At 51.0% G+C, this 25,419-nt stretch overlaps 1 protein-coding gene across 1 annotated transcript in view; it reads left to right on the top strand.

Annotated features, from left to right (window-relative positions):
* The window catches only part of LOC137359135 (phosphoenolpyruvate carboxykinase [GTP], mitochondrial-like), a gene marked incomplete at its 5' end in the record, with an annotated part of 49,578 nt that overhangs the window by 5,581 nt on the left and 18,578 nt on the right, over positions 1–25,419 (top strand). The window contains one exon of the mRNA XM_068025211.1: positions 24,167–24,304. Within this exon, the coding sequence (XP_067881312.1) occupies positions 24,167–24,304 (138 nt within the window). The remainder of the gene's footprint in view (positions 1–24,166; positions 24,305–25,419) is intronic.

Genomic DNA, 25,419 nt, shown 5'->3' with positions numbered 1-25,419 from the left:
GCACTGCACTGTCAGAGGGTCAGTACTGAGGGACTGCGGCACTGTCGGAGGGTCAGTACTGAGGGAGTGCTGCACTGTTAGAGGGTCAGTACTGAGGGAGTGCTGCACTGTCAGAGGGTCAGTAATGAGGGAGTGCTGCACTGTCGGAGCGTCAGTACTGAGGGAGTGCTGCACTGTCAGAGGGTCAATTCTGAGGGATTGCTGCACTGTCGGAGGGTCAGTACTGAGGGAGTGCTGCACTGTCAGAGGGTCAGTACTGAGGGAGTGCTGCACTGTCAGAGGGTCAGTACTGAGGGAGTGCCGCACTGTCGGAGGGTCAGTACTGAGGGAGTGCTGCACTGTCGGAGGGTCAGTACTGAGGGAGTGCTGCACTGTCGGAGGGTCAGTACTGAGGGAGTGCTGCACTGTCGGAGGGTTAGTACTGAGGGAGTGCTGCATTGTCAGAGGGTCAGTACTGAGGGAGCACTGCACTGTCAGAGGGTCAGTACTGAGGGAGCGCTGCACTGTCAGAGGGTCAGTACTGAGGGAGTGCTGCACTGTCAGAGGGTCAGTACTGAGGGAGTGCCGCACTGTCAGAGGGTCAGTACTGAGGGAGTGCTGAACTGTCAGAGGGTCAGTACTGAGGGAGTGCCGCACTGTCAGAGGGTCAGTACTGAGGGAGTGCCACACTGTCAGAGGGTCAGTACTGAGGGAGTGCTACACTGTCGGAGGGTCAGTACTGAGGGAGTGCTGCACTGTCGGGGTCAGTACTGAGGGAGCACTGCACTGTCAGAGGGTCAGTACTGAGGGAGTGCTGCACTGTCAGAGGGTCAGTACTGAGGGAGTGCTGCACTGTCAGAGGGTCAGTACTGAGGGAGTGCTGCACTGTCAGAGGGTCAGTACTGAGGGAGTGCTGCACTGTCAGAGGGTCAGTACTGAGGGAGTGCTGCACTGTCAGAGGGTCAGTACTGAGGGAGTGCTGCACTGTCAGAGGGTCAGTACTGAGGGAGTGATGCACTGTCAGAGGGTCAGTACTGAGGGAGTGCTGCACTGTCGGAGGGTCAGTACTGAGGGAGGGCTGCACTGTCGGAGGGTCAGTACTGAGGGAGTGCCGCACTGTCAGAGGGTCAGTACTGAGGGAGTGCTGCACTGTCAGAGGGTCAGTACTGAGGGAGCGCCGCACTGTCGGAGGGTCAGTACTGAGGGAGTGCTGCACTGTCGGAGGGTCAGTACTGAGGGAGTGCTGCACTGTTAGAGCGTCAGTACTGAGGGAGTGCTGCACTGTTAGAGGGTCAGTACTGAGGGACTGCGGCACTGTCGGAGGGTCAGTACTGAGGGAGTGCTGCACTGTTAGAGGGTCAGTACTGAGGGAGTGCTGCACTGTCAGAGGGTCAGTACTGAGGGAGTGCTGCACTGTCAGAGGGTCAGTACTGAGGGAGTGCTGCACTGTCAGAGGGTCAGTACTGAGGGAGTGCTGCACTGTCGGAGGGTCAGTACTGAGGGAGTGCTGCACTGTCAGAGGGTCAGTACTGAGGGAGTGCTGCACTGTCAGAGGGTCAGTACTGAGGGAGTGCCGCACTGTCAGAGGGTCAGTACTGAGGGAGTGCCGCACTGTCAGAGGGTCAGTACTGAGGGAGTGCTGCACTGTCGGAGGGTCAGTACTGAGGGAGTGCTGCACTGTCAGAGGGTCAGTACTGAGGGAGTGCTGCACTGTCAGAGGGTCAGTACTGAGGGAGTGCTGCACTGTCGGAGGGTCAGTACTGAGGGAGTGCTGCACTGTCAGAGGGTCAGTACTGAGGGAGTGCCGCACTGTCAGAGGGTCAGTACTGAGGGAGTGCTGCACTGTCGGAGGGTCAGTACTGAGGGAGTGCCGCACTGTCAGAGGGTCAGTACTGAGGGAGTGCTGCACTGTTAGAGGGTCAGTACTGAGGGAGTGCTGCACTGTTAGAGGGTCAGTACTGAGGGAGTGCTGCACTGTCAGAGGGTCAGTACTGAGGGAGTGCTGCACTGTCAGAGGGTCAGTACTGAGGGAGTGCTGCACTGTTAGAGGGTCAGTACTGAGGGAGTGCTGCACTGTTAGAGGGTCAGTACTGAGGGAGTGCTGCACTGTCAGAGGGTCAGTACTGAGGGAGTGCTGCACTGTCAGAGGGTCAGTACTGAGGGAGTGCTGCACTGTCAGAGGGTCAGTACTGAGGGAGTGCTGCACTGTCAGAGGGTCAGTACTGAGGGAGTGCTGCACTGTTAGAGGGTCAGTACTGAGGGAGCACTGGGATACAGGAAGCCATTCGAGTGTAGGGACTGAAGAAGAATGTGACAGTGATTCAAGGACAGTATAATCAGGGGATAGACACTGTTCTCGGTAGCTGTGACCAGGAATACTGAAGTCTGTATTGACCGACCTGTCCTGGAGTTAAGGACAACTCCTCAGGGCTGGAGATAAATTCAGAGTGTCAGGGAGAGCATCCCATTGATCCCATTGTCATGGTCCACGTGGGAACCAACGACATTGGTTGACCTCAGAATGATTTTCTGCTGAGAGGTTGAGAATTTAAGATTCTAAATTTAAATGCAAATCCTCAAAGGGAATAATCTTTGTATTACTGGAGCCACATGTCAATTGATATCGGGTCAAGTAGAACAGTACAACCATAGAGAGAGACATCACCTGACTTGGAACTAGATCACCATTCCTTCACTGTCACTGGGTTAAAATCCTGGAACTCCCTTCCTAACAGCACTGTGGGTATACCTACCTCACATGGACTGCAGCGGTTCAAGAAGGCAGCTCACCACCACCTTCTCAAGGGACAATTAGGGATGGACAATAAATGCTGGCCTGGCCAGTGACGCCCACATCCCAGGAATGAATATTAAAATATTACAGTTTTTTGAGGATGTAACTAGTAGGATAAAGGGGAACAGTAGATGTAATATACCTAGATTTTCAAAAGGCATTTGATAAAGTGCCATATAAAAGATTAATAGGCAAGATAAGGGCTCATGGAGTTGGGGGGTAATATATTAGCGTGGATAGAGGATTGGTTAACAGACAGGAAGCAGAGAGTGGGCAGAAACAGTGCATTTTCAAGTTGTCAGGCAGTGAATAGTGGGGTGCTGCAAGGATCAGTGCTGGGGCCTCAGCTATTTACAATCTATATTAATGACTTGGATGAAGAGACAGAGAGTAATGTATCTAAGTTTGCTGATAATACAAAGCTTGGTGGAAAGGTAAGCTGTGGGGAGGATGTAGAGAGGCTGCAAAGAGATATAGACAGGGTAAATGAGTGGGAAACAAGATGGTAAATGGAGTATAATGTAGGGAAGTGTGAAGTTGTTCACTTTGGTCATCAGAATAGAAAAGCAGAATATTTTTTAAAAGTTGTGAAACTGGTAAGTGTTGATGTTCAGAGAGACTTGGGGGGAACTTGTACAAGGAACGCACAAACTTAACATACAGGTGCAGCAGGTTATTGGGAAGGCAAATGGTATGTTGGCCTTTATTGCAAGGGGATTGGAGTACAGGAATAAAGAAGTCTTAATAAAATTGTACAGGGCTTTGGTGAGACCGCACCTGGAATACTGTGTGCAGTTTTAGTCTCCACATTTAAGAAAGGATATACTTGCACTGGAGGCAGTGCAGTGAAGATTTACTAAATTGGTCCCTGGGATGAGGGGTTTGTTCTATGAGGAGAGGCTGAGTAAATTGGGCCGATATTCTCTGGAGTTTAGAAGAATGAGAGGTGATCTAATTGAGACATACAAGATTGTGAAAGGGTTTGATAGGGTAGAAGCTGTGAGATTGTTCCCACTGATCAGGGAATCGAGAACACGGGGACACAGTCTCAGGATAAAGGGGTCAATCATTCAGGACTGAGATGAGGAGAAATTACTTCACTCAAAGGGCTGTGAATCTTTGGAATTCTCTACCCCAGAGGGTTGTGGATTCTCCATCATTGAGTATATTTAAGGCTGGGAAAGATAGATTTCTGCTCTCGTAGGGGATCGAGGGATATGGGAGTGGGCAGGAAAGTGTAATTGAAGCCCAAGATCAGCCATGATCGTATTGAATGGGGGAGCGGGATCGATGGGCCGAATGGTCTACACCTGTTCTTATTGTTCGGATTTGGGATCTTACTATGCACAAATTGGCTGCCAGGTTTCCCTGTATTATGATGATGAATTATAAAATAAAGCTACTTCATGATCCCACACAGGTAATGGTCCAGGATTTGCACAGAGCAAGATCCCATAAATGACCAGGTTAGGGACCAGACCATTTTGCTCATGAAGTTATGTTGGTTTTGGGATAGACATTGACTGTAAGGAAACTGTCCCTGCACGATGACAGAGATAGGCCTGTGGACGATCCCGGGAAAGAAGCTGCTGCCGAATTTCCATTCAGGCACATTTTCCCCCGGAATGTTGGGGTGTTCAACTGGGACATCCTGGTGCAGGAGCTAAGATTAAGGCGCACAGTTCCAGTCTCCATATCACACTTGGAGCACTGTGTACAGTTCCAGTTTCCATATCACACTGGGAGCACTGTGTACAGTTCCAGTCTCCATATCACACTGGGAGCACTGTGTACAGTTCCAGTTTCCATATCACACTGGGAGCACTGTGTACAGTTCCAGTCTCCATATCACACTGGGAGCACTGTGTACAGTTCCAGTCTCCATATCACACTTGGAGCACTGTGTACAGTTCCAGTCTCCATATCACACTTGGAGCACTGTGTACAGTTCCAGTCTCCATATCACACTGGGCGCACTGTGTACAGTTCCAGTCTCCATATCACACTGGGAGCACTGTGTACAGTTCCAGTCTCCATATCACACTGGGAGCACTGTGTACAGTTCCAGTTTCCATATCACACTGGGAGCACTGTGTACAGTTCCAGTTTCCATATCACACTGGGAGCACTGTGTACAGTTCCAGTCTCCATATCACACTGGGAGCACTGTGTACAGTTCCAGTCTCCATATCACACTGGGAGCACTGTGTACAGTTCCAGTTTCCATATCACACTGGGAGCACTGTGTACAGTTCCAGTCTCCATATCACACTGGGAGCACTGTGTACAGTTCCAGTTTCCATATCACACTGGGAGCACTGTGTACAGTTCCAGTCTCCATATCACACTCGGAGCACTGTGTACAGTTCCAGTCTCCATATCACACTCGGAGCACTGTGTACATTTCCTGTCTCCATATCACACTGGGAGCACTGTGTACAGTTCCAGTCTCCATATCACACTCGGAGCACTGTGTACAGTTCCAGTCTCCATATCACACTGGGAGCACTGTGTACAGTTCCAGTCTCCATATCACACTGGGAGCACTGTGTACAGTTCCAGTCTCCATATCACACTGGGAGCACTGTGTACAGTTCCAGTTTCCATATCACACTGGGAGCACTGTGTACAGTTCCAGTCTCCATATCACACTGGGAGCACTGTGTACAGTTCCAGTCTCCATATCACACTGGGAGCACTGTGTACAGTTCCAGTCTCCATATCACACTGGGAGCAATGTGTACAGTTCCAGTCTCCATATCACACTGGGAGCACTGTGTACAGTTCCAGTCTCCATATCACACTGGGAGCACTGTGTACAGTTCCAGTCTCCATATCACACTGGGAGCACTGTGTACAGTTCCAGTCTCCATATCACACTGGGAGCACTGTGTACAGTTCCAGTTTCCATATCACACTGGGAGCACTGTGTACAGTTCCAGTTTCCATATCACACTGGGAGCACTGTGTACAGTTCCAGTTTCCATATCACACTGGGAGCACTGTGTACAGTTCCAGTTTCCATATCACACTGGGAGCACTGTGTACAGTTCCAGTCTCCATATCACACTGGGAGCACTGTGTACAGTTCCAGTTTCCATATCACACTGGGAGCACTGTGTACAGTTCCAGTCTCTATATCACACTGGGAGCACTGTGTACAGTTCCTGTCTCTATATCACACTGGGAGCACTGTGTACAGTTCCTGTCTCCATATCACACTGGGAGCACTGTGTACAGTTCCTGTCTCCATATCACACTCGGAACACTGTGTACAGTTCCTGTCTCTATATCACACTGGGAGCACTGTGTACAGTTCCAGTCTCCATATCACACTCGGAACACTGTGTGCAGTTCCTGTCTCCATATCACACTGGGAGCACTGTGTACAGTTCCTGTCTCTATATCACACTCGGAACACTGTGTACAGTTCCAGTCTCCATATCACACTCGGAGCACTGTGTACATTTCCTGTCTCCATATCACACTGGGAGCACTGTGTACAGTTCCAGTCTCCATATCACACTCGGAGCACTGTGTACAATTCCAGTCTCCATATCACACTGGGAGCACTGTGTACAGTTCCAGTCTCCATATCACACTGGGAGCACTGTGTACAGTTCCAGTCTCCATATCACACTGGGAGCACTGTGTACAGTTCCAGTCTCCATATCACACTGGGAGCACTGTGTACAGTTCCAGTCTCCATATCACACTGGGAGCACTGTGTACAGTTCCAGTCTCCATATCACACTGGGCGCACTGTGTACAGTTCCTGTCTCTATATCACACTGGGAGCACTGTGTACAGTTCCAGTCTCTATATCACACTGGGAGCACTGTGTACAGTTCCAGTTTCCATATCACACTGGGAGCACTGTGTACAGTTCCAGTTTCCATATCACACTGGGAGCACTGTGTACAGTTCCAGTTTCCATATCACACTGGGAGCACTGTGTACAGTTCCAGTTTCCATATCACACTGGGAGCACTGTGTACAGTTCCAGTCTCCATATCACACTGGGAGCACTGTGTACAGTTCCTGTCTCCATATCACACTCGGAACACTGTGTACAGTTCCTGTCTCTATATCACACTGGGAGCACTGCGTACAGTTCCTGTCTCCATATCACACTGGGAGCACTGTGTACAGTTCCAGTTTCCATATCACACTGGGAGCACTGTGTACAGTTCCTGTCTCCATATCACACTGGGAGCACTGTGTACAGTTCCTGTCTCCATATCACACTTGCAGCACTGTGTACAGTTCCAGTCTCCATATCACACTGGGAGCACTGTGTACAGTTCCAGTTTCCATATCACACTGGGAGCACTGTGTACAGTTCCTGTCTCCATATCACACTGGGAGCACTGTGTACAGTTCCAGTCTCCATATCACACTCGGAGCACTGTGTACAGTTCCAGTCTCTATATCACACTGGGCGCACTGTGTACAGTTCCAGTTTCCATATCACACTGGGAGCACTGTGTACAGTTCCAGTCTCCATATCACACTGGGAGCACTGTGTATAGTTCCTGTCTCCATATCACACTGGGCGCACTGTGTACAGTTCCAGTCTCCATATCACACTGGGAGCACTGTGCACAGTTCCAGTCTCCATATCACACTGGGAGCACTGTGTACAGTTCCAGTCTCTATATCACACTCGGAGCACTGTGTACAGTTCCAGTCTCCATATCACACTGGGAGCACTGTGTACAGTTCCAGTTTCCATATCACACTGGGAGCACTGTGTACAGTTACAGTTTCCATATCACACTGGGAGCACTGTGTACAGTTCCAGTTTCCATATCACACTGGGAGCATTGTGTACAGTTCCAGTCTCCATATCACACTGGGAGCACTGTGTACAGTTCCAGTTTCCATATCACACTGGGAGCACTGTGTGCTGTTCCAGTCTCCATATCACACTGGGAGCACTGTGTATAGTTCCTGTCTCCATATCACACTGGGCGCACTGTGTACAGTTCCAGTCTCCATATCACACTGGGAGCACTGTGCACAGTTCCAGTCTCCATATCACACTGGGAGCACTGTGTACAGTTCCAGTCTCTATATCACACTCGGAGCACTGTGTACAGTTCCAGTCTCCATATCACACTGGGAGCACTGTGTACAGTTCCAGTTTCCATATCACACTGGGAGCACTGTGTACAGTTACAGTTTCCATATCACACTGGAAGCACTGTGTACAGTTCCAGTTTCCATATCACACTGGGAGCATTGTGTACAGTTCCAGTCTCCATATCACACTGGGAGCACTGTGTACAGTTCCAGTTTCCATATCACACTGGGAGCACTGTGTACAGTTCCAGTCTCCATATCACACTCGGAACACTGTGTACAGTTCCTGTCTCCATATCACACTTGGAGCACTGTGTACAGTTCCAGTCTCCATATCGCACTGGGAGCACTGTGTACAGTTCCAGTCTCCATATCGCACTGGGAGCACTGTGTACAGTTCCAGTCTCCATATCACACTGGGAGCACTGTGTACAGTTCCAGTTTCCATATCACACTGGGAGCACTGTGTACAGTTCCAGTTTCCATATCACACTGGGAGCACTGTGTACAGTTCCAGTCTCCATATCACACTGGGAGCACTGTGTACAGTTCCAGTTTCCATATCACACTGGGAGCACTGTGTACAGTTCCAGTCTCCATATCACACTCTGAGCACTGTATACAGTTCCAGTCTCCATATCACACTGGGAGCACTGTGTACAGTTCCAGTCTCCGTATCACACTGGGAGCACTGTGTACAGTTCCTGTCTCTTTATCACACTGGGAGCACTGTGTACAGTTCCTGTCTCCGTATCACACTGGGAGCACTGTGTACAGTTCCTGTCTCTATATCACACTGGGAGCACTGTATACAGTTCCAGTCTCCATATCACACTGGGAACACTGTGTACAGTTCCAGTCTCCATATCACACTGGGAGCACTGTGTACAGTTCCAGTCTCCATATCACACTGGGAGCACTGTGTACAGTTCCAGTTTCCATATCACACTGGGAGCACTGTGTACAGTTCCAGTTTCCATATCACACTGGGAGCACTGTGTACAGTTCCAGTTTCCATATCACACTCGGAGCACTGTGTACAGTTCCAGTCTCCATATCACACTCGGAGCACTGTGTACAGTTCCAGTTTCCATATCACACTGGGAGCACTGTGTACAGTTCCAGTCTCCATATCACATTCGGAGCACTGTGTACAGTTCCAGTCTCCATATCACACTCTGAGCACTGTGTACAGTTCCAGTCTCCATATCACACTCGGAGCACTGTGTACAGTTGCAGTCTCCATATCACACTCTGAGCACTGTGTACAGTTCCAGTCTCCATATCACACTCGGAGCACTGTGTACAGTTCCAGTCTCCATATCACACTGGGAGCACTGTGTACAGTTCCAGTCTCCATATCACACTGGGAGCACTGTGTACAGTTCCAGTCTCCATATCACACTGGGAGCACTGTGTACAGTTCCAGTCTCCATATCACACTGGGAGCACTGTGTACAGTTCCAGTCTCCATATCACACTGGGAGCACTGTGTACAGTTCCAGTCTCCATATCACACTGGGAGCACTGTGTACAGTTCCAGTTTCCATATCACACTGGGAGCACTGTGTACAGTTCCAGTTTCCATATCACACTGGGAGCACTGTGTACAGTTCCAGTTTCCATATCACACTCGGAGCACTGTGTACAGTTCCAGTCTCCATATCACACTCGGAGCACTGTGTACAGTTCCAGTTTCCATATCACACTGGGAGCACTGTGTACAGTTCCAGTCTCCATATCACATTCGGAGCACTGTGTACAGTTCCAGTCTCCATATCACACTCTGAGCACTGTGTACAGTTCCAGTCTCCATATCACACTCGGAGCACTGTGTACAGTTCCAGTCTCCATATCACACTCTGAGCACTGTGTACAGTTCCAGTCTCCATATCACACTCGGAGCACTGTGTACAGTTCCAGTCTCCATATCACACTGGGAGCACTGTGTACAGTTCCAGTCTCCATATCACACTGGGAGCACTGTGTACAGTTCCAGTCTCCATATCACACTGGGAGCACTGTGTACAGTTCCAGTCTCCATATCACACTGGGAGCACTGTGTACAGTTCCAGTCTCCATATCACACTGGGAACACTGTGTACAGTTCCTGTTTCCATAATCACACTGGGAGCACTGTGTACAGTTCCTGTCTCCATATCACACTGGGAGCACTGTGTACAGTTCCAGTCTCCATATCACACTCGGAACACTGTGTACAGTTCCTGTCTCCATATCACACTCGGAGCACTGTGTACAGTTCCTGTCTCCATATCACACTGGGAACACTGTGTACAGTTCCTGTCTCCACATCACACTCGGAACACTGTGTACAGTTCCAGTCTCCATATCACACTCGGAACACTGTGTACAGTTCCTGTCTCGGTATCACACTCGGGGCACTGTGTACAGTTCCAGTCTCCGTATCACACTCGGAGCACTGTGTACAGTTCCAGTTTCCATATCGCACTGGGAGCACTGTGTACAGTTCCAGTCTCCATATCACACTCGGAACACTGTGTACAGTTCCTGTCTCCATATCACACTGGGAGCACTGTGCACAGTTCCAGTCTCCGTATCACACTCGGAGCACTGTGTACAGTTCCAGTTTCCATATCGCACTGGGAGCACTGTGTACAGTTCCTGTCTCTATATCACACTGGGAGCACTGTGTACATTTCCTGTCTCCTGATCACACTCGGAGCACTGTGTACATTTCCTGTCTCCGGATCACACTCGGAGCACTGTGTACAGTTCCTGTCTCCGGAATACACTATCACGGAGAGTGGGGAGAATGTGGAACTCACTATCACGGAGAGTGGGGAGAATGTGGAACTCACTATCACAGGGAGTGGGAGAATGTGGAACTCACTATCACAGGGAGTGGGGAGAATGTGGAACTCACTATCACAGGGAGTGGGGAGAATGTGGAACTCACTATCACAGGGAGTGGGGAGAATGTGGAACTCACTATCACAGGGAGTGGGGAGAATGTGGAACTCACTATCACAGGGAGTGGGGAGAATGTGGAACTCACTATCACAGGGAGTGGGGAGAATGTGGAACTCACTATCACAGGGAGTGGGGAGAATGTGGAACTCACTATCACAGGGAGTGGGGGAGAATGTGGAACTCGCTATCACAGGGAGTGGGGAGAATGTGGAACTCACTATCACGGGGAGTGGGGAGAATGTGGAACTCACTATCACGGGGAGTGGGGAGAATTTGGAACTCACTATCACGGGGAGTGGGGAGAATGTGGAACTCACTATCACGGGGAGTGGGGAGAATTTGGAACTCACTATCACGGGGAGTGGGGAGAATGTGGAACTCACTATCACGGGGAGTGGGGAGAATTTGGAACTCACTATCACAGGGAGTGGGGGAGAATGTGGAACTCGCTATCACAGGGAGTGGGGAGAATGTGGAACTCACTATCACGGGGAGTGGGGAGAATGTGGAACTCACTATCACGGGGAGTGGGGAGAATGTGGAACTCACTATCACAGGGAGTGGGGAGAATGTGGAACTCGCTATCACGGGGAGTGGGGAGAATGTGGAACTCACTATCACAGGGAGTGGAGAGAATGTGGAACTCACTATCACAGGGAATGGGGAGAATGTGGAACTCTCTATCACGGGGAGTGGGGAGAATGTGGAACTCACTATCACAGGGAATGGGGGAGAATGTGGAACTCACTATCACAGGGAATGGGGAGAATGTGGAACTCTCTATCACGGGGAGTGGGGAGAATGTGGAACTCACTGTCACAGGGAGTGGGGAGAATGAGGAACTCACTATCACGGGGAGTGGGGAGAATGTGGAACTCACTATCACAGGGAGTGGGGAGAATGTGGAACTCACTATCACAGGGAGTGGGGAGAATGAGGAACTCACTATCACGGGGAGTGGGGAGAATGTGGAACTCACTATCACAGGGAGTGGGGAGAATGTGGAACTCACTATCACAGGGAGTGGGGAGAATGTGGAACTCACTATCACGGGGAGTGGGGAGAATGTGGAACTCACTATCACAGGGAGTGGGGAGAGTGTGGAACTCGCTATCACGGGGAGTGGGGAGAATGTGGAACTCACTATCACAGGGAATGGGGAGAATGTGGAACTCTCTATCACGGGGAGTGGGGAGAATGTGGAACTCTCTATCACGGGGAGTGGGGAGAATGTGGAACTCTCTATCACAGGGAGTGGGGAGAATGTGGAACTCACTATCACAGGGAGTGGGGAGAATGTGGAACTCGCTATCACAGGGAGTGGGCAGAATGTGGAACTCACTCTCACGGGGAATGGGGAGAATGTGGAACTCACTATCACGGGGAGTGGGGAGAATGTGGAACTCACTATCACGGGGAGTGGGGAGAATGTGGAACTCACTATCACGGGGAGTGGGCAGAATGTGGAACTCACTCTCACAGGGAATGGGGAGAATGTGGAACTCACTATCACGGGGAGTGGGGAGAATGTGGAACTCGCTATCACGGGGAGTGGGGAGAATGTGGAACTCGCTATCACAGGGAGTGGGGAGAATGTGGAACTCACTATCACGGGGAGTGGGGAGAATGTGGAACTCACTATCACAGGGAATGGGGAGAATGTGGAACTCGCTATTACAGGGAGTGGGGAGAATGTGGAACTCACTCTCACAGGGAGAGGGGAGAATGTGGAACTCACTATCACAGGGAGTGGGGAGAATGTGGAACTCACTCTCACAGGGAATGGGGAGAATGTGGAACTCACTCTCACAGGGAGAGGGGAGAATGTGGAACTCACTATCACAGGGAGTGGGCAGAATGTGGAACTCACTCTCACAGGGAATGGGGAGAATGTGGAACTCACCATCACAGGGAGTGGGGAGAATTTGGAACTCACTATCACGGGGAGTGGGGAGAATGTGGAACTCGCTATCACAGGGAGTGGGGAGAATGTGGAACTCACTATCACGGGGAGTGGGGAGAATGTGGAACTCACTATCACAGGGAATGGGGAGAATGTGGAACTCGCTATCACGGGGAGTGGGGAGAATGTGGAACTCACTATCACAGGGAGTGGGGGGAATGTGGAACTCACTATCACGGGGAATGGGCAGAATGTGGAACTCACTATCACGGGGAGTGGGGAGAATGTGGAAATCGCTATCACGGGGAGTGGGGAGAATGTGGAACTCACTATCACGGGGAGTGGGGAGAATGTGGAACTCACTATCACTGGGAGTGGGGAGAATGTGGAACTCACTATCACAGGGAGTGGGGAGAATGTGGAACTCTCTATCACAGGGAGTGGGGAGAATGTGGAACTCGCTATCACAGGGAGTGGGGAGAATGTGGAACTCACTATCACTGGGAGTGGGGAGAATGTGGAACTCACTATCACAGGGAGTGGGGAGAATGTGGAACTCGCTATCACAGGGAGTGGGGAGAATGTGGAACTCGCTATCACTGGGAGTGGGGAGAATGTGGAACTCGCTATCACAGGGAGTGGGGAGAATGTGGAACTCGCTATCACAGGGAGTGGGGAGAATGTGGAACTCACTATCACAGGGAGTGGGGAGAATGTGGAAATCGCTATCACAGGGAGTGGGGAGAATGTGGAACTCACTATCACGGGGAGTAGGGAGAATGTGGAACTCACTATCACAGGGAGTGGGGAGAATGTGGAACTCACTATCACGGGGAGTGGGGAGAATGTGTAACTCACTATCACGGGGAGTCGGGAGAATGTGGAACTCACTATCACAGGGAGTGGGGAGAATGTGGAACTCACTATCACAGGGATGGGGAGAATGTGGAACTCACTATCACGGCAAGTGGGGAGAATGTGGAACTCACTATCACGGGGAGTGGGGAGAATGTGGAACTCACTATCACAGGGAGTGGGGAGAATGTGGAACTCACTATCACAGGGATGGGGAGAATGTGGAACTCACTATTACAGGGAGTGGGGAGAATGTGGAACTCACTATCACGGGGAGTGGGGAGAATGTGGAACTCACTATCACAGGGAATGGGCAGAATGTGGAACTCACTATCACAGGGAGTGGGGAGAATGTGGAACTCACTATCACAGGGAGTGGGGAGAATGTGGAACTCACTATCACAGGGAGTGGGGAGAATGTGGAACTCACTATCACAGGGAGTGGGGAGAATGTGGAACTCACTATCACAGGGAGTGGGGAGAATGTGGAACTCACTATCACAGGGAGTGGGGAGAATGTGGAACTCACTATCACAGGGAGTGGGGAGAATGTGGAACTCACTATCACGGGGAGTGGGGAGAATGTGGAACTCACTGTCACAGGGAGTGGGGAGAATGTGGAACTCACTATCACAGGGAGTGGGGAGAATGTGGAACTCGCTATCACGGGGAGTGGGGAGAATGTGGAACTCGCTATCACAGGGAGTGGGCAGAATGTGGAACTCACTCTCACGGGGAATGGGGAGAATGTGGAACTCACTATCACGGGGAGTGGGGAGAATGTGGAACTCACTATCACGGGGAGTGGGGAGAATGTGGAACTCACTATCACGGGGAGTGGGCAGAATGTGGAACTCACTCTCACAGGGAATGGGGAGAATGTGGAACTCACTATCACGGGGAGTGGGGAGAATGTGGAACTCACTATCACAGGGAGTGGGGAGAATGTGGAACTCACTATCACGGGGAGTGGGGAGAATGTGGAACTCACTATCACGGGGAGTGGGCAGAATGTGGAACTCGCTATTACAGGGAGTGGGGAGAATGTGGAACTCACTCTCACAGGGAATGGGGAGAATGTGGAACTCACTCTCACAGGGAGAGGGGAGAATTTGGAACTCACTATCACGGGGAGTGGGGAGAATGTGGAACTCGCTATCACAGGGAGTAGGGAGAATGTGGAACTCACTCTCACAGGGAATGGGGAGAATGTGGAACTCACTATCACAGGGAATGGGGAGAATGTGGAACTCACCATCACAGGGAGTGGGGAGAATGTGGAACTCACTATCACGGGGAGTGGGGAGAATGTGGAACTCACTATCACAGGGAATGGGGAGAATGTGGAACTCGCTATCACGGGGAGTGGGGAGAATGTGGAACTCACTATCACAGGGAGTGGGGGGAATGTGGAACTCACTATCACGGGGAATGGGCAGAATGTGGAACTCACTATCACGGGGAGTGGGGAGAATGTGGAAATCGCTATCACAGGGAGTGGGGAGAATGTGGAACTCACTATCACGGGGAGTGGGGAGAATGTGGAACTCACTATCACTGGGAGTGGGGAGAATGTGGAACTCACTATCACAGGGAATGGGGAGAATGTGGAACTCGCTATCACGGGGAGTGGGGAGAATGTGGAACTCACTATCACAGGGAGTGGGGAGAATGTGGAACTCACTATCACAGGGAGTGGGGAGAATGTGGAACTCGCTATCACGGGGAGTGGGGAGAATGTGGAACTCACTATCACAGGGAGTGGGGAGAATGTGGAACTCACTATCACAGGGAGTGGGGAGAATGTGGAACTCGCTATCACGGGGAGTGGGGAGAATGTGGAACTCACTATCACAGGGAGTGGGGAGAATGTGGAACTCACTATCACGGGGAGTGGGGAGAATGTGGAACTCGCTATCACGGGGAGTGGGGAGAATGTGGAACTCACTATCACAGGGAGTGGGGAGAATGTGGAACTCACTATCACAGGGAGTGGGGAGAATGTGGAACTCACTATCACGGGGAGTGGGGAGAATGTGGAACTCGCTATCACGGGGAGTGGGGAGAATGTGGAACTCACTATCACAGGGAGTGGGGAGAATGTGGAACTCACTATCACAGGGAGTGGGGAGAATGTGGAACTCGCTATCACAGGGAGTGGGGAGAATGTGGAACTCACTATCGCAGGGAGTGGGGAGAATGTGGAACTCACTATCACTGGGAGTGGGGAGAATGTGGAACTCACTATCACAGGGAGTGGGGAGAATGTGGAACTCGCTATCACTGGGAGTGGGGAGAATGTGGAACTCGCTATCACAGGGAATGGGGAGAATGTGGAACTCGCTATCACGGGGAGTGGGGAGAATGTGGAACTCACTATCACAGGGAGTGGGGAGAATGTGGAACTCACTATCACGGGGAATGGGGAGAATGTGGAACTCACTATCACGGGGAATGGGGAGAATGTGGAAATCGCTATCACAGGGAGTGGGGAGAATGTGGAACTCGCTATCACAGGGAGTGGGGAGAATGTGGAACTCACTATCACGGGGAGTGGGGAGAATGTGGAACTCACTATCACAGGGAGTGGGGAGAATGTGGAACTCACTATCACGGGGAGTGGGGAGAATGTGGAACTCACTATCACAGGGAGTGGGGAGAATGTGGAACTCACTATCACGGGGAGTGGGGAGAATGTGGAACTCACTGTCACAGGGAGTGGGGAGAATGTGGAACTCACTATCACGGGGTGTGGGGAGAATGTGGAACTCGCTATCACGGGGAGTGGGGAGAATGTGGAACTCACTATCACGGGGAGTGGGGAGAATGTGGAACTCACTATCACGGGGAGTGGGGAGAATGTGGAACTCACTGTCACAGGGAGTGGGGAGAATGTGGAACTCACTATCACGGGGAGTGGGGAGAATGTGGAACTCACTATCACAGGGAGTGGTTGAGGTGAACAGTGTCGATGTGTTTAAGGGGGAAGCTGGATAAACACACAAGGGAGAGAGGATTAGCAGTATATGGTGATGGTGGGAGATGAAGAGGGGGTGGGAGTAGTCACATGTGGAGCAGAAACAGCAGCAGGGAGCAGATGGGCCGAACAGACTGTTTCTGTACTGAAAGGGCGGTTGAAGCGGATTCAATACTAACTTCCAAAAGGGAATTGGCTAATTAGAGGAGGCGGTAGTGTAGTGATATTGTCACTGGGCTGGTAACTGAGAGTCTCAGGGTGTTGCTCTGGGGACATGGGTTCAAAGCCCACCCTGGCTGAAGGTGGAATTTGAATGTAATTAATAAATCTGGAATTAAAAGCTAGTCTAAGGATGGCCATGAAACCATTGTCGATTGTTGTAAAAACCCATCTGGTTCACTAATGTCCTTTCGGGAAGGAAATCTGCTGTTCTTACCTGGTCTGGCCTACATGTGACTCCAGACCCACAGCAATGTGGTTAACTCTTACATGCCCTCTGAAATGGCCTAGCAAGACACTCAGTTGTACCTAACCGCTACGAAGTCAATAAAAAGGAATGAAACCGGACGGACCACCCGGCATCGACCGAGACACCGGAAACGACAACGGCAAACCCAGCCCTGTCGACCCTGCAAAGTCCTCCTTACTAACATTTGGGGGCTTGTGCCAAAGTTGGGAGAGCTGTCCCACAGACTAGTCAAGCAACAGCCTGACATAGTCATACTCACGGAATCATACCTTACAGACAATGTCCCAGACACTGCCATCACCATCCCCGGGTATGTCCTGTCCCACCGGCAGGACAGACCCAGCAGAGGTGGCGGGACAGTGGTATACAGTAGGGAGGGAGTTACCCTGGGAGTCCTCAACATCGACTCCGGACCCCATGAAGTCTCATGGCATCAGGTCAAACATGGGCAAGGTAACCTCCTGCTGATTACCACCTACCGCCCTCCCTCAGCTGATGAGTCAGTACTCCTCCATGTTGAACACCACTTGGAGGAAGCACTGAGGGTGGCAAGGGCACAAAATGTACTCTGGGTGGGGGAACTTCAATGTCCATCACCAAGAGTAACTCGGTAGCACCACTGCTGACCGAGCTGGCCGAATCCTAAAGGACATAGCTGCCTGACGTGGATCGCATGTTTAGTGAGGTGGTCACACCGCAGGTAATGTCAGCACAGGTAGAAAAGAGATGGGTGACCACCAGACAGAGTAGTAGGCACAGGCAGGTAGTGCAGGAGTCCCCTGTGACCATCCCCATATCAAACAGATATACCGCTTTGGATACTGTTGGGGGGGAATGACCTCCCAGGGGAAAGCAGCAACAGCTAGGTCTGTGTCACCACGGAGGGCTCTGCTGCACAGCAGGGGAGGAAAAGGGTTGGAAGAGCTATAGTGATAGGGGATTCTATCGTAAGGGGTGCAGATAGGCGTTTCTGTGGCCACAAACGAGACTCCAGGATGGTATGTTGCCTTCCTGGTGCTAGGGTCAAGGATGTCTCTGAGCGACTGCAGGACATTCTGAAAGGGGAGGGTGAGCAGCCAGAGGTCGTGGTCCATATTGGTACTAACGACATAGGCAGGAAGAGAGATGAGGTCCTGAAAAGTGAATATAGGGAGTTAGGCAGAAGGTTAAAAAGCAGGACCTCTCGGGTAGTAATCTCAGGATTACTCCCTGTGCCACGTGCTAGTGAGGGTAGAAATAGGAGGATTAGGCAAATGAATGCGTGGCTGAAGAGCTGGTGTAGGCGGGAGGGCTTCAGATACTTGGATCATTGGGATCACTTCTGGTGCAGAGGTGACCTGTACAAGAAGGACGGGTTGTATCTAAACTGGAGGGGCACTAATATCCTTGCGGGGAGGTTTGCTGTTACTACTTGGGAGGGTTTAAACTAGTCTTGCAGGGGGGTGGGATCCAAAGTAGTAGTCTCTCAGATGAAATAGTTGAGGCAAATGTAGAGGTTAAAGCAAGCAAGTCCAGTAGGCAGGCTGGGCAGGGGCAGGACAGGGAGCGTGGAAGATCTGGTAGGTTAAACTGCATTTACTTTAATGCAAGAAGCCTTACAGGTAAGGCAGATGAACTCAGAGCATGGATCGGTACATGGGATTGTGATATTATAGCTATTACGGAAACGTGGTTGAGGGATGGGCAGGACTGGCAGCTCAATGTTCCGGGGTACCAATCCTTCCAGCGTGACAGAGGTGGAGGTAAGAGAGGAGGGGGAGTTGCACTATTGATTAGGGAAGACATCACGGCAGTACTTAGAGAGGATATCCCGGGGGGAATGTCCAGCGAGGCCGTATGGGTAGAACTTAGAAATAAGAAAGGGGTGATCAATTTGATGGGATTATACTATAGGCCCCCCAATAGTTAGAGGGAAGTGGAGGAGCAGATATGTAGGGAATTCACAGATAGGTGTAGGAATTATAGGGTTGTAATAGTAGGTGATTTTAACTTCCCTAATATTGACTGGGACTGCCTTAGTGCTAAGGGATCAGATGGGGAAGAATTTGTTAAGTGTGTCCAGGATAGTTTTCTGAAGCAGTATGTGGATGGCCCTACTAGAGAAGGAGTTACACTCGACCTCCTCTTAGGAAATGAGGATGGGCAGGTGGTTGATGTGTCAGTGGGGGAGCACTTTGGGACCAGTGACCATAACTCTATTAGCTTCAAGATAGTTATGGAAAAGGATAGGACTGGTCCTCAGGTTGAAGTCCTAAATTGGGGGAAGGCTAATTTCGATGGTATCAGACAGTAACTCTCAAATGTTGAATGGGAGAGGCCGTTTACAGGTGAAGGGACGTCTGGCAAGTGGGAGGCTTTTAAAAGTGAGATAGGAAGAGTTCAGGGCCGGCATGTTCCTGTTAGATGGAAGGGCAAGGCTGCCATGTTTAGGGAACCTTGGTTGACGAGGGATATTGAGGGTCTGGTCAGGACAAAGAAGGAGGCATATGTCAGGTATAGGCAGCTGGGATCGAGTGAGTCCCTCGAGGAGTATAGGGGATGTAGGAGTACACTTAAGAAGGAAATTAGGAGGGCGAAAAGGGGCCATGAGATTTCCCTGGCAGATAAGATAAAAGAGAATCCTAAAAGATTCTGTAAGTATATTAAGAGTAAAAGGGTACCTAGGGAGAGAGTAGGTTCCCCTTAAGGATCAGTGTGGTAATCTATGTGTGGAGCCACGGGAAATGGGCGAGGTCTTAAATGAATACTTCTCGTCTGTATTTACCGTGGAGAAGGTCACGGAAGCTAGTGAGTTCAAGGGAGGGAACAGCGATATCCTGGAGCATATCAACATTACAAAGGAGGAGGTGTTGGAGGTTTTGAAGCGCATTAAGGTGGATAAATCCCCAGGACCTGACCAGGTGTATCCTAGGATGCTATGGGAAGCAAGGGAGGAGATTGCTGGGGCCCTGGCAGAGATTTTTGTATCATCGTTAGCCACGGGTGAGATACTGGAAGACTGGAGGAGAGCTAATGTTGTGCCTTTATTTAAGAAGGGCAGCAGGGATAAGCCAGGGAACTACAGGCCGGTGAGCCTTACACCAGTGGTGGGAAAGTTACGGGAAGGGATTCTGAGAGACAGGATTTATATGCATTTGGAAAGGCATGGTCTGATTAGGGATAGTCAGCATGGCTTTGTGCGTGGGAAATCATGTCTCACGAATTTGAGTTTTTCGAGGAGGTGATCAAGAGGATTGACGAGGGCAGGGCGATGGACGTTGTTTACATGGACTTTAGCAAGGCCTTTGACAAGGTCCCGCATGGTAGGCTGGTCCAGAAGGTTCAAACACATGGGATCCAGGGTGAGCTAGCAAATTGGATACAAAATTGGCTTGGTGACAGGAGGCAGAGGGTGGTAGTGGAGGGTTGTTTTTCAGATTGGAGGCCGGTGACCAGTGGTGTACCGCAGGGATCGATGCTGGGCCCTCTGTTGTTTGTCATCGGTGATAGGTAAATTGGCCATTGTAAATTGCCCCTAGTGTAGGTAGGCGGTAGGGAATATGGGATTACTGTCGGGTTAGTATAAATGGGTGGTTGTTGGTTGGCACAGACTCGGTGGGCCGAAGGGCCTGTTTCAGTGCTGTATCTCTAAATAAATAAATATATATTAATGATTTGGATGTGAATGTAGGGGGCATGATTAGTAAGTTTTCAGATGACACTAAAATTGGTGGTATAGTGGACAGTGAAGAAGGTTGTCTAAGGTTACAACAGGATATAGATCAACTGGGAAAGTGGACAAGGGAGTGACAAATGGAATTTAACGCAGACAAGTGCGAAGTGATGCATTTTGGGAAGTTAAACCAGGGCAGGACATATACAGTGAATGGTAGGGCCCTGAGGAGTGTTGTTGAGCAGAGAGACCATGGGGTGCAAGTACATAGTTCCCTGAAAGTGGCAACACAGGTAGACAGGGTGGTGAAGAAGGCGTATGGCATGCTTGCCTTCATTGGCCGAGGCATTGAGTACAAGAGTTGGGACATCATGTTACAGTTGTACATAACGTTGGTTTGGCTGCATTTGGAGTACTGTGTGCAGTTCTGGTCACCGCACTACAGGAAAGATGTGATTAAGCTAGAGAGGGTGCAGAAAAGATTCACAAGGATGTTGCCTGGTTTGGAGGGCTTGAGTTATAAAGAGAGATTGGATAGACTGGGTCTGTTTTCCCTGGAGCGAAGGAGGCTGAGAGGGGACATGATAGAGGTATCTAAAATGATGAGAGGCATAGATAGGGTAGATAGCCAGAGTCTGTTTCCCATGGTAGGGGTGACTAAAACTAGAGAGCATAGATTTAAGGTGAGAGGGAGGAGGTTTAAAGGGGATCAAAGGGGTAAATCCTTCACACAAAGAATAGTGGGTATCTGGAATGAGCTGCCTGAGGAGGTGGTGGAGGCAGGAACAGGAGCAACATTTAAGAGGCATCTGGACAGGTACTTGAATGAGCAAGGCATAGAGGGATATGGAATTAATGCAGGCAGGTGGGATTAGTATAGATAGGCATTGTGGTCTGCATGGACGTGGTGGGCCGAAGGGCCTGTTTCTATGGTGTACGACTCTATGACTCTGGACTGGGTCTGCGACAGGTGTTGAGGGAACCAACACGAGGGAAGAACATACTTGACCTCGTCCTCACCAATCTGCCTGCCGCAGATGCATCTGTCCATGACAGTATTGGTAGGAGTGACCACCGCACGGTCCTTGTGGAGACGAAGTCCCGCCTTCACATTGAGGATTCCCTCCATCGTGTTGTGTGGCACTATCACCGTGCTAAATAGGATAGATTTCAAACAGATCTAGCAATGTAAAACTGGGCATCCATGAGGCGCTGTGGGCCATCAGCAGCAGCAGAATTGTACTCAACCACAATCTGTAACCTCATGGCCCAGCATATCCCCCACTCTACCATTACCATCAAGCCAGGAGACCAACCCTGGTTCAATGGAGTGCAGGAGGGCATGCCAGGAGCAGCACCAGGCATACCTCAAAATGAGGTGTCAACCTGGTGAAGCTACAACACAGGACTATCTGCGTTCCAAACTGCGTAAGCAGCATGTGATAGACAGAGCTAAGTGATCCCATAACCAACGGATCAGATCTAAGCTCTGCAGTCCTGCCACATCCAGCCGTGAATGGTGGTGGACAATTAAACAACTAACTGGAGGAGGTGGCTCCACAAATATCCCCATCCTCAATGATGGGGGAGCCCAGCACATCAGTGCGAAAGATAAGGCTGAAGCATTTTCAACAATCTTCAGCCAGAAGTGCCGAGTTGATGATCCATCTCAGCCTCCTCCTGAAGTCCCCAGCATCACAAATGCCAGACTTCAGCCAATTCGATTCACTCCACGTGATATCAAGAAATGACTGAAGGCACTGGATACTGCAAAGACTATGGGCCCTGAAAATATTCCGGCAATAGTACTGAAGACCTGTGCTCCAGAACTTGCTGCGCCCCCAGCCAAGCTGTTCCAGTACAGCTACAACACTGGCATCTACCCTGCAATGTGGAAAATTGCCCAGGTATGTCCAGTACACAAAAACAGGACAAATCCAACCCGACCAATTACTGCCCCATCAGTCTACTCTCAATCATCAGTAAAGTGATGGAAGGTGTCATTAACAGTGCTATCAAGCGGCACTTGCTTAGCAATAACCTGCTCAGTGACACTCAGTTTGAGTTCCGCCAGGGCCACTCAGCTCCTGACCTCATTACAGCCTTGGTTCAAACATGGACAAAAGAGCTGAACTCCAGAGGTGAGGTGAGAGTGACTGCCCTTGACATCAAGGCAGCATTTGACCGAGTATGGCATCAAGGAGCCCGAGCAAAACTGAGGTCAATGGGAATCGGGGGAAAACCCTCCGCTGGTTGGAGTCATACCTAGTACAAAGGAAGATGGTTGTGGTTGTTGGAGGTCAATCATCTGAGCTCCAGGACATCACTGCAGGAGTTCCTCAGGGTAGTGTCCTAGGCCCAACCATCTTCAGCTGCTTCATCAATGACCTTCCTTCAATCATAAGGTCAGAAGTGGGGATGTTCGCTGATGATTGCACAATGTTCAGCACCATTCGTGACTCCTCAGATACTGAAGCAGTCCGTGTAGAAATGCAGCAAGATCTGGACAATATCCAGGCTTGGGCTGATAAGTGGCAAGTAACATTCACACCACACAAGTACCAGGCAATGACCATCTCCAACAAGAGAGAATCTAACCATCTCCCCTTGACATTCAATGGCATTACCATCACTGAATCCCCCACTATCAACATCCTAGGGGCTACCATTGACCAGAAACTGAACTGGAGTAGCCATATAAATACCATGGCTACAAGAGCAGGTCAGAGGCTAAGAATCCTGAGGCGAGTAACTCACCTCCTGACTCCTCAATGCCTGTCCACCATCTACAAGGCACAAGTCAGGAGTGTGATGGAATACTCTCCACTTGCCTGGATGGGTGCAGCTCCAACAACACTCAAGAAGCTTGACACCATCCAGGACAAAGCAGCCCGCTTGATTGGCACCCCATCTACAAACATTCACTCCCTCCACCACCGACGCACATTGGCAGCAGTGTGTACCATCTACAAGATGTACTGCAGCAATGTACCAAGGCTCCTTAGACAGCACCTTTCAAACACACAACCTCTATTAACTAGAAGGACAAGGGCAGCAAATACATGGGAACATCACCACCTGCAAGTTCCCCTCCAAGTCACACACCATCCTGACTTGGAACTATATCACCGTTCCTTCACTGTCACTGGGTCAAAATCCTGGAACTCCCTTCCTAACAGCACTGTGGGTGTACCTACCCCACATGGACTGCAACGGTTCAAGAAGGCAGCTCACCACCACCTTCTCAAGGGCAATTAGGGATGGGTAATAAATGCTGGCCTGGCCAGTGACACCCACAGCCCATGAATGAATTTAAAAATATATTATTTTCAGCGGGAAATGTCAGACAGGTGATGGGGAAAGAGTAAGGGGCGGTAAGATTAATCTTCCCAACAATTGGCACAGGTACGATGGACTGAATGACCTCATGCTCTGCTCTATCATTCTACAATTTTCTAATAACTGTTTATTTCTCCCTCCTGTCCCTGTATGATTACTAGGTGATCCAGAGCCATGTGCACATCCAAACTCTCGTTTCTGTGCCCCCGCCAGCCAGTGCCCCATCATGGACAAGAACTGGGAGTCACCTGAGGGAGTCCCGATCGATGCCATTATATTCGGAGGAAGAAGGCCAGAAGGTAAGGTCTGCTTCACTTTACTCTGCTTGCAGGCCTTCAGGCCGGTCATGGGAGTTCGGACTGTGGTGTGTCCTGTGCACGGCCTGTTTTATAGGCCCTCCCTGAGAAATCAAGGCCTCTGGCCTGCTGTCCTCGGATAGTGTCCCAGCGAGGGTGTGGATGGTGCCTGGACCCAGGGCCTGCTCTCCTCAGGCTGTGTTCCAGCGAGGGTGTGGATTGGGTCTGGGCCCCAGGGCCTGCTCTCCTCAGGCTGTGTCCCGGGGTAGGTGTGGATTGGGTCTGGGCCCCAGGGCCTGCTCTCCTCAGGCTGTGTCCCAGCGAGGGTGTGGATTGGGTCTGGGCCCCAGGGCCTGCTCTCCTCAGGCTGTGTCCCAGCAAGGGTGTGGATTGGGTTTGGGCCTCAGGGCCTGCTCTCCTCAGGCTGTGTCCCGGGGAAGGGGTGGATTCGGCCTGGGCCCCAGGGCCTGCTCTCCTCAGGCTGTGTCCCGGGAAGGGTGTGGATTATGTCTGGGCCCCAGGGCCTGCACTCCTCAGGCTGCGTCCCAGGTAAGGTGTGGATTGGGTCTGGGCCCTGGGACCTGCTCTCCTCCGGCTGTGTCTCGGGGAGGGTGTGGATTGGGTCCGGGCCCCAGGGCCTGCTTTCCTCAGGCTGTGTCCCGGGGAAGGTGTGGATGGTGCATGGGCCCCAGGGCCTGCTCTCCTCAGGCTGTGTCCCAGGGAAGGTGTGGATTGGGTCTGGGCCCCAGGGCCTGCTCTCCTCAGCCTGTGTCCCAGGGAAGGTGTGGATTGGGTCTGGGCCCCAGGGCCCGCTCTCCTCAAGCTGTGTCCCGGAGAAGGTGTGGATTGGGTCTGGGCCCCAAGGCCCGCTCTCCTCAGCCTGTGTCCCGGGGAAGGTGTGGATTGGGTCTGGGCCCCAAGGCCCGCTCTCCTCAGCCTGTGTCCCGGGGAAGGTGTGGATTAGGTCTGGGCCCCAGGGCCTGCTCTCCTCAGGCTGTGTCCCGGGGAAGGTGTGGATTAGGTCTGGGCCCCAGGGCCTGCTCTCCTCAGGCTGTGTCCTGGGGAAGGTGTGGATTAGGTCTGGGCCCAGGGGCCTGCTCTCCTCAGGCTGTGTCCCG

The sequence above is a fragment of the Heterodontus francisci genome, unplaced genomic scaffold (assembly GCF_036365525.1).
Source record: "Heterodontus francisci isolate sHetFra1 unplaced genomic scaffold, sHetFra1.hap1 HAP1_SCAFFOLD_1235, whole genome shotgun sequence".
In the NCBI taxonomy this organism is placed as follows: Eukaryota; Metazoa; Chordata; class Chondrichthyes; order Heterodontiformes; family Heterodontidae; genus Heterodontus; species Heterodontus francisci.
This window is presented reverse-complemented; position numbering and strand designations above follow the sequence as displayed.